Here is a 10,526-nt window from a genome sequence, read left to right as displayed (position 1 = left end):
GACATAATGATGAGTTCAAATTTATTTCGTACCCCTTACTATTACATCGACAACAGGCCCCGTCAAATGATGAGCATGCCTTTAAGGCATGTGCATGATGAGGCACCAGGTCTCGGAATACCTCCTCGGGTTTCCTGTTCTCCTGATACAAATCTCAACTTTTCGGAAAACTTTCGATTTTCAGGGCCGGCATTCTAGAGCTCTGCATGATCATCTTCGATTTAAAGCATGATTGAACGATCAAAGACACAGGCATGCATGCAGTCAGTCCTGCAATGCATCATTGCTCTCTTTCTCTTTCATGCTGAGATCGAATACGTATGATTGAATGCATGCACATGATGAGGCACCAGGTCTCGGAATACCTCCTCGGTTTTCCTGTTCTCCTGATACCCAGAAAATTTTTTGGCCAAAATTCTAAATTCCGAAATACCTCCTCGGTTTTTCTGTTCTCCTGATACCCGGAAAATTTTTCGGCCTAAATTCTAAACTTCGGGAACGCTGTTCTAAAGCTAGAAATTATTCTCTTCCTCTTTTATCTTTGATTTATTGAACAAATAAATACACAGGCAGGCATATAGTTAGTTCTGCAAAGAATGAGTCGCTCTCTCTCTCAGACTAGGAATAATCACGAAGGATTGAATGCATGCACATGATGAGGCACCAAGTTTTGGAACACCTCCTCGGGTTTCCTGTTCTCCTAATACAAATCTCCACTTTTCGAGAAACTTTCAATTTTCAGGGCCGGCATTCTAGAGCTCTGCATGATCATCTTCGATTTAAAGCATGATTGAACGATCAAAGGCACAGGCATGCATGCAGTCAGTCCTGCAATGCATCATTGCTCTCTTTCTCTTTCATGCTAAGATCGAATACGTATGATTGAATGCATGCACATGATGAGGCACCAGGTCTCGGAATACCTCCTCGGTTTTCCTGTTTTCCTGATACCCAGAAAATTTTTTGGCCAAAATTCTAAATTCCGAAATACCTCCTCGGTTTTTCTGTTCTCCTGATACTCGGAAAATTTTTCGGCCTATATTCTAAACTTCGGGAACGCTGTTCTAAAGCTAGAAATTATTCTCTTCCTCTTTTATCTTTGATTTATTGAACAAATAAATACACAGGCAGGCATATAGTTAGTTCTGCAAAGAATGAGTCGCTCTCTCTCTCAGACTAGGAATAATCACGAAGGATTGAATGCATGCACATGATGAGGCACCAAGTTTTGGAACACCTCCTCGGGTTTCCTGTTCTCCTGATACAAATCTCCACTTTTCGAGAAACTTTCAATTTTCAGGGCCGGCATTCTAGAGCTCTGCATGATCATCTTCGATTTAAAGCATGATTGAACGATCAAAGGCACAGGCATGCATGCAGTCAGTCCTGCAATGCATAATTGCTCTCTTTCTCTTTCATGCTAAGATCGAATACGTATGATTGAATGCATGCACATGATGAGGCACCAGGTCTCGGAATACCTCCTCGGTTTTCCTGTTCTCCTGATACCCAGAAAATTTTTTGGCTAAAATTCTAAATTCCGAAATACCTCCTCGGTTTTTCTGTTCTCCTGATACTCGGAAAATTTTTCGGCCTAAATTCTAAACTTCGGGAACGCTGTTCTAAAGCTAGAAATTATTCTCTTTCTCTTTTATCTTTGATTTATTGAACAAATAAATACACAGGCAGGCATATAGTTAGTTCTGCAAAGAATGAGTCGCTCTCTCTCTCAGACTAGGAATAATCACGAAGGATTGAATGCATGCACATGATGAGGCACCAAGTTTTGGAACACCTCCTCGGGTTTCCTGTTCTCCTGATACAAATCTCCACTTTTCGAGAAACTTTCAATTTTCAGGGCCGGCATTCTAGAGCTCTGCATGATCATCTTCGATTTAAATCATGATTGAACGATCAAAGGCACAGGCATGCATGCAGTCAGTCCTGCAATGCATCATTGCTCTCTTTCTCTTTCATGCTGGGATCGAATACGTATGATTGAATGCATGCGCATGATGAGGCACCAGGTCTCGGAATACCTCCTCGGTTTTTCTGTTCCCTTGATACAAAGCTACACTTTTCGGCAAACTATCAATTTTCAGGGCCGGTATTCCAGAGATCTACATCATCAGTTCCGGTGCAATTGTAAGTGCAATTATGATTGAATGTTTGAATGCTCATGAGTGTATGTGATCAAACCTTTATTTAAGGATGTGGTGATTTGGCGAACGACGTTGGAGGGGTGTGATGGAAAGTAAACTAACAATTGTGGATTAGTAAAATTTGAGGTTTATTACAACATCAATGTTCAAAATACATCACGACGTATAATCTTCAACAATAGATTGAAGTGTACAGCGCATGTTCATATGTATATCATTCTTAATCCATAATAAATAGTTGCGAAATTACTTTTTTCACAGTGCACATCGAATACATAGTTTGATAGTTCTCCAAAAAGAATTCATAACTTATTCATACAAATTATCTGCACCAAAAATATGATGATTGGTCCACGATGATAGACTTTGTCGATGTTCCGAGGATAGTTTGCATGTATTCCAAAGGAGAGGCGAAGTATCTTCGTAGGCTGCACGTTTGTCTTCTGCAAAAAAAATGAAACGTTGGTGAGTATACATGATAAACGTAAAGTGCAGCTGCGGAAGAGTCGAGTTATCTTAAAAAATATCACGCTTCGCGATATTCACTCAAGGGATTCATGTTCCTCACGCAAAAATACACAGAAAAAGCGTCATAGAAATATATTTGCAAATACTTTACTTTTTACCCCAAAAAAAAAACGGTAAGCCTATAGCCTTAGGTTTTTCTAAAAATTTAGGCCAAAATGCAATTCGTCCATCTGTGGAATTGACCGAGTTATCGCCCATTTATCGCCCTAAAATGTATATAATGAGAGAAATCTCGATGGGATTGATTCTATTTTTATTTTTATCGACGTATTAGTATTTCTGAGGTCAAAATACGACAGCAAACATTACTTCATAAAGTACGAAAAATCAAAGCTACAATCTTCATGTAACTACAGCTAAAAAAGAAATCATACACACGCCAAACTATCTTCAATTATTTTTGACATCTCACTAAAACTTCATTCCCAATCTGATTCAAAATCTCCAGTATTTCAGCAACAATTTTTTTATTCCATTCAATCATCATGAACGTGAGTATATAGACCTTCCGAATTCGTTCGTCTTTCTTCTCTTTCGTGCAAAAAAACTGGAATTAGTTTTGTTTCCCGTTAAAGCTTAAAGTGTTGTCTATATCTCGATATAATTTTTGGTAACCTTAAAAATGTTAGACATGGTATATCGCTTTTTTCTGTTCATCTCCCGTGAGTCAAGATTTGGCAGAGGAAATCATTCTAAGGGCTCATTATCGTTACATAGTGTTCTTTCGCTCATCATTCCTTATTACTATTTCATTAGCTGCAAAATTCACCGACCCCTTCGGACTCTGATAATTTAATTGAATCGTGAGCGGTCTCTTCACGGATAAAGTACAATTTCCGTTCACATGATATAACAAAATTGCAGAACCCCGTAGAACTATGGGATTAATTTTATCGTTACAACTTTAACGAGCAACTTGACCTCTTAAGTACCCACTGTTCGGAAAATGTGCGCTAAATCCATCGTGGAGCCAATTAACGAGAACTACATCAATACTTTTTACATAAAGCAGCGTAAAGGAATTTCCTTTGTTTTTTTCTTCCAAACTCCCTCCGGTATTTTATACTCAGTTTATTATCCCGCATGAAAATTATGAAAATTTTGACGTTGGCAAATCCGCAGAGACCGATCTACCATGGACATGTATAAATATTCAATATACTACTTACCAGTGCATAATTATCATGATATTTCCCATAGACGGAGTCGCTGTTGACCGATTTGTGCGCCAAAGCACCCTTCTTGCAGTGTGTCCTCAAACCGGAGTACACCTCCTATTTGAACACAGCGTGCACCGTCATCCTTGGCTGGATGGTTGTTGGCTGGATATCACAGGTATTGGGAAACGGGGGGTCCTGTATCATTGAAATTATAAAATCTTATCAGTATGCATAGCCAACTGATTATAGCGTAGACGAGATGTCGGATAACGATGCATAAAAAATTACGACTGCTCGCTACAGCGTTTCCCATAAAAATCCCGAATCCTTCACGCGGTGATTACGTTCGTGTGATCTTTCAGGATTTATTATTCGATTGTGTGATCAGTCACCCTCAACCCGATTCTTCCCCGTCCGAATGCACCGTTTTTTTTCCAACCAAAGCATTGCCGAATTGAACTTGTTTATTTCACGAAATTCATAAAGTTTGAGGATCCCATTGACTCTCCAAGTTATATATAACTTTATTTATTCATGACTTACTTTTTAGTTGATCTGGTCGCTAATTGCTCCCCTGACGGTCAGTGCCTTGGCAGTGGTGATGGTTTGTCCTACGACAGCAAAGTGGCTGCTGCGACAGGTGGCTCCTAATCAGGAACTTACTGTGCTAAAGTTCATAGAAAGTTTTCAGTCTGTTCTACCGTAACTGTGACCTAATTTTCTTTCTTCGTCTTTCCCTCCCATTCATTGATTTTCCTCTTCATCATCGAGTCCAAACAAAAAAAAAAAAAAAAACTGTAAAGAATCAAACGAATCAAACTAGATATGTAAGAAAATGGTGGTGTGAATTCAAAATAAATATATATTTTAAAAACTCGACTTACTCACGGTCCTTTACGTTCCATAAGTGGTTGTAATAAATCAGAGACTCCATGGAAGTTTTCCCGACCCCTCTTTCCTTATATTCTTCACGCTCGTCCTTTTTAGTTTATTTTATAATATACTTTTTTTATTGTACTTTTCTTCTCTCAATTCAGCGCGTCGCAATCCTCGGGGAATACTCGAAGGGACCCCTCTGGGGAACCTTTAAACTTTTATCAGAAATACTTATCGGGAATATCACGTCGAGTTTCGCGCGTTCATTCGGTTAATATGTTAACTTTTATTTTTCTTTTCTTATTTTCCGATAATTTTTTTCTTCACATCTCTTGAACCGATCGGATGTAGCGAGCGTATTGGCCCTCTTTTTTGCGTCACGTGCGGCTCGACAAAATATTTGTGTTGGAGAAGCATTTTCTATCCTTTTTTTTTTTTTTCATTAATTTTTCTTCTTTCTCGTACGAAATAAATCAGAAACCCGAATTTCAAAGAAATTCTCTCCGGGTACGGTCGTCCATTCGTCTCTCTGATCTCGAATCTGAACGCCGGAAAATCCACTAAATCCTTATCAGTAATGCTCATCGGAGGTTTATATGGGGGAATCAGTTCAGAATCCTAGTTCGCGTAACATTTTTTACAACCACCAAGTTGAAGGGGGTTTAAGCGTAAGCGTCGGGATTTGTAATTTGTGAAAAAAAATTCGTCACTGTAACGTACATCACGTATGTATCCCTGCATGAGTAAAAAAGGAATTGAAAAAACTCTGTTACGAAATTATTTATGGTAGGTACATATCTATCTACATACATCTAATATTATAATCAGTATTTAATTTAATTCCTTGGGTTATATTTGCATACTGACCCAAAACTTTTTCAAGATTCGCTCGCTTAGCTTCATGAGAACAAAAAGAGAAGAGAAAAAAAAAATGGGTGAAAAAGAAAGAAAAAGAGAGAAAGAAAACGTAGCTGTGGGATTGTGGAATAATCTAGTTAGCGCGAGAGAATGAATAAAGGATGATCTCATTCAGCCAACAGTCTGCCATTTTCAGGCGGAAAAGCAAGCGATAAGAGAAAGGGAAAAAAAAAGAAAAAACAACTTTCGCATAGTTGCAGTTCTCGTCCTCGGAGAAGCTAATTTTTTTCCATCTTCGGATCGCAAAATTTTTATTCTCCTCCTGCGGTCTACTATAGGAAATATAATCGTACATGATTTTAAAACTGTACGAAATTTCTTCGATCACTCTCTTTTCCCTTTAACGAAGAAAAAGAAGGTCAATAAACGGTCAAAATTGGAAAGATGAAACGTGAAACAGCATCAGATGAGAGCTTTACCCACCCCTGGTATAAAATGAGAAGATATTAATTTAGTCACGTTTACATGAATTTTCAACTGCCATCAATTTATAGTGGTTTCGGTACGGTGAGAGGAGAGTTTCGCAACAGGGTGACGAGTGACGAAAATGAGCTTGCGAGTGACGCTGAAATTCTATTAGATTTTCCGAGACAAACGGATGCGGAGGCGGGTGCGATCGCTTTCGAAATGATAAAGTTACCACGTACCCAATGATCACAGATTATTAATTATTGTACGCAATTTCGGGTGGTTGACGGGATAAACTTTTTCCCAGAATCGAAGCTCACGTGTGACATAATATAAATGCCACGGTACGAGATTGTAAATTTTCATAGGTGAAATTCGAGGATTTATCATCGCTCCGCGCAGACCCGAATAGACGTTCTTGTCGTATATTATACACATACAGGTGTACGCAAGCTCTTGTGTAATGTTAACGTGTGTTAAACTACGTTGCTCGATAAAATACATCGAGGGACAAAACAGCTGTTCTGTACGCTCGGCCTTTCAGAGTACAGAGCTTTTGAATCAGCTCCCGTGCTTTGTTCGAGCTCGTTGAATGCACGCTGAAAAATAAAAGCTCCGCAATAACTCGGTTTGCAATTGTAAATATAATTTCACGAATAAAAAGTTTTTTTATTATAAGTCGGTTCAAGATAGACGCGCGTACGCGAAGCAGTGCGAGCATGTGTGAGCGCGATTTTTTTTGGTCGGTTCGCGCACGTAATATTTCACGAACGAAATGGTTTGCGAAGATTTATCGAAACGTCGGAACGTAGAATCAATTTTCAGGTGTTTATCCTCGAAACGGATATGCAACGGTAATTTTGGGATGAAATTTTGTCTGTATAAACAACGATTAGGGTCGTACAGCGTGGAGGAAAGCTCGAAGTAATCCCTATACAGGATTAGGGGCGTCTTTCACTTGGGCATCATCTCACACCGTGCTCTTGAGCCGGAGTTTGGCTAAAGTCGCCTTCGCACAGCCGAGCGGTTATACCTATATACCTATAGACGTATCTCACATCAACCCCCGTTCCCATTGCCAGCCACCCCTTATTTTCCCCTCTATCATCGACTTCCTCTTCCTCCACATTTTCCTCTTACACTCGCGATCGCGAACTCCTTAACGCCCTGCACGGAGGCGCTACTACCGCCGTCATTTCCCGGACGAAGTCATCCTTCCGGATGTTACACGCCGATGGCTCACGTGTATGATATATTCAATGGATCTTTTGAAAGCGTTGAAAGTTATTTATGTACCTCACGTGCGTAGAGAAGTATTATAATACAGGGTTGAAGCGAAGTGAGGGTTAAGGGACTCGCCCGCGCGAGGAAAAGTGGAAAACCAATTGAAAAAAAGATGCGTGGAAAACTTCTCCGTCAACGGTACCGTCGATCGATTTTTGAAAAATTCGAGGACCCGCGCTTCCAGCGGGGCCCGTTCTCAAAAGGGAACGAAAGTCGCAGTTTTTTACAAAATCGTTATTCCGAATTTGGAAGCACAGCCCATTGTCTGCGGTAATGGCGTATCGATTGAACAACGATCCAGAACGTGACGCGAGGTTTTTTCCGAATGGGGATAACGGCGTTCGGATTAATCGCGTCGCGGCAGATTAATTTCAGCTTTGATGTATGACGCAATCACTCCCTTATCCAAACATAGCTGCACGGGTTACATTATCACGAAGTCAGCGGGCGGGACAGATTAACAAACTGGTTGACACGGTGTGTCTGCAGGAACGATATGCGACGCAATACCCGGCCTTCGCATTCCACGAATAGCTCGTACAGAAGCATTGAATATCCCGAGGACGCACGCGGTCCAGCGCGTTTGTCCGCTCGAACTCTGCTCGACGAGGATACCGGACAATAAGCCGTCGACATACCGCCCGCGATGCACAATACCCTTCACTAATTTGTCCTTCTAATTGAACGTGCAGTTATATGCTATACTTGCACTGTTTCCGACTTGCGGCTACTATCTCGCGCTGTTTGCCGCCGGTACGTACGTACCTGTATACACCGTACGCCCCGTTGAATCCGAACTTTTCAGTTCAAATAAAGCACTGATTTCGACATTCGCGAAACGACGAGTGGAACGAACGAAAGTTAATGTAAGAAAGAAAAAGGACATTGAGAGAACAAAATTTCAGCACCCCCATCGGAGCGTTATAAAACTGCCTCGGGAACCGTGAAGAACGGTCGCCAGATTTCCCTCCGTGATCCCCGCCTGATGAATTTGAATTGCGTAACCAAATCCTCCGCGGTATCTCCTCGGTTGTTATACCTACCTACTCGGAAAATTTCTTGTTAACTATTACCGAACTTTGCATTTATACCCTTATTCCTCGTTTTTTTTTTTTTTTTTTTTTGTTCCAGTTTCTAATTCCTTTTACTGCCTCCTTTAGCGGCGTGCGGATCGCTCGCGAGGAACTCGAAAGAACCAAAACTTCGTTTGCAGTTGGTTGTACCGAGAGTTTTTGTCTTTCTATTTCTTTTTTTTTTTCTCAAAGATCAAGGGTTGAGAACGAGAAGGGCCTCCTCACTTTTCGAAAATTATACGCCCATCTTTTTTGCGGGTTGGAACGTTTCTGGTTCTTATCGACAGTCCGCGGTTACGTATATTGTAACACGAAGTTCGGTACGGGACGTTTCGTTTTATTGGAATGATCTTTTATTTGGCACACGCTGCTAAATTTTACCCGCAATCGAAATCCGGCAGGTTACAATTAACCTGAACTGTTCCAAGTGGTCTAACTGCTCCCCATAACTTTATATAGTCCTTACTGTACTTATATAAATGTATATAAATAAATATATATATACAGTTATAGACCCTTCTAATTACGTTTATGTACCGACTGCTGGCCGTCACATACATATGTATACAGGTGTGTGTATGCACATAGAAAAACCGCTTCCTTTTAATCTTCAGAACTCTAACGGCTAGGAAAAGTTAAATTGAAAACGTAATTGAGGAAATAAAAATACCCCGATAACAATGTGATTGCACCTAACAAGTTATTCCACTTCAATGTCTTTTTTTTCCCCTCTTCTTCTTTGGTTTAAAATTTAATCTTTTTCTTCTCTCCGAATACTTTTTCTTCTTTCATTCATTATTCCGTCTCGTTATACCTTCTTATATAACATCGCAAATACGGGGCAAACCTTGACAGTTCAGTTATTACCTTATACACGTAAACATTTTTCTTACCCTCCTTCTTTCGAATGTGTAACTTTCCGAGGAGGCACACGCACGTGTCACGTTGAACCGTGCGCGCACTCGCTCTCATTGCATGTAATTAATAATTTCCCTTCGTGAAAGGTTCGCCGAAAATAATCACCTGTTATGTATCTGCAGCGTATAACGTCCCCGACTGTACGTACCTATGAGATCTGTACTCCCCCGGTAAGGCAATAACTATAATTTAACCAACTCCCTCGGGATAAAACCAACTTATTATGGGACCTTATTATATCCGCTCTTCGATTAGTGACCTCCCATATGTATATATAACCAATCACGTGGGTCGCTGAGCCCGTCGTCGAACGTTTCACCGGTGTACAATTTATCGATGATATTATACAAATAGAATGCAGAGGCAGCAGCTTTTTCACGGTCTTCTTATTAATTTTGCAGACTTCTTTTTTCGCGAATTTTTTAAATAGCGATTAGATGGCACGGAGGAAATTATTAAACTTCCATTTTCTTTGATTACTCGTTAGCCATCATCGTCTAGTTACTTTATCTTTTTTTTTTTTTTTTTAGTCGTGAAATTACTTTTTCATCTTTTTCATCCTCTCTCCTCTCTCTCCTCGGCAAAACTAGAAGCGTTGTTTCTTGCGAGGGTTTCTTCCGATTAATTAAATTGCTAAGCGAAATCAAAACTCCTGGATTAAAAACAAGAAAAAAAAACTCGCAGAGTTAAATTAGTTTGCAATTCCGAGCTTGCGGAGGTCATCTTTGACCAGTGTAATTTTTTTTACAGCTACGCGACGGGGGACCTCGTAATTCAGTAAAAACTCTGAGGCCGCAAGATTAAAAATGAAAGCTTCTAGAAAATTGAAATTGTGGATAACGGAACAGAAACAAAAATCCATAAATAAATGTACGCAATGAATGTATGTAGTGGCGGATATTTTTTTGAGGAATCCTGACGCGGCCCCAAAAATAAAAGCAACGAATAAAAAACGTGAGCGAAGTATTGCCGATAATTTTCTCGGTCTTTTTTTTAAAAACGCGGAGATTCGCGTCGCGAGAAACTTTTACGACTATCGTCTCTGAAAATGTCTTTATCTCCTGTGCCATTCGACGTTAAATCTCGTCGCACGAATGCCCCGGGTTTAGACCGTGTAATTGAAACGGGCTCGCGGCGTCATGGCAGCCGGTGACGCGACGATTCAAACGAAATCGAATTTTATTTATTTTTTTTTTTCT

General features: G+C 40.1%; 1 protein-coding gene across 1 annotated transcript; it reads left to right on the top strand.

Moving 5' to 3' along the window:
• Positions 1 to 6: 6 nt before the first annotated feature.
• On the top strand, positions 7 to 5,441 carry LOC105687482. The gene is made up of 4 exons (XM_048653731.1): positions 7 to 86; positions 2,103 to 2,145; positions 3,891 to 4,025; positions 4,401 to 5,441. Exons 1-4 carry the CDS (start codon positions 7 to 9, stop codon positions 4,554 to 4,556), a joined length of 414 nt encoding a protein of 137 aa, XP_048509688.1. The 3' UTR covers positions 4,557 to 5,441.
• The last annotated feature ends 5,085 nt before the right edge of the window (positions 5,442 to 10,526 follow it).

Source organism: Athalia rosae, chromosome 4 (assembly GCF_917208135.1).
Source record: "Athalia rosae chromosome 4, iyAthRosa1.1, whole genome shotgun sequence".
NCBI lineage: Eukaryota > Metazoa > Arthropoda > Insecta > Hymenoptera > Athaliidae > Athalia > Athalia rosae.
Note: the sequence above shows the minus strand (reverse complement) of the source record. Positions and strands in the feature narration are given on the sequence as shown.

Coding starts and splice junctions, on each gene's coding strand:
- LOC105687482 (XM_048653731.1), top strand. CDS start 7: ATGATGAGTTCAAATTTATTTCGTACCCCTTACTATTACATCGACAAC. Junction 2,146..3,890: donor TCATCAGTTCCGGTGCAATT/GTAAGTGCAATT, acceptor TATTTCCCATAG/ACGGAGTCGCTGTTGACCGA. Junction 4,026..4,400: donor TTGTTGGCTGGATATCACAG/GTATTGGGAAAC, acceptor CTTACTTTTTAG/TTGATCTGGTCGCTAATTGC.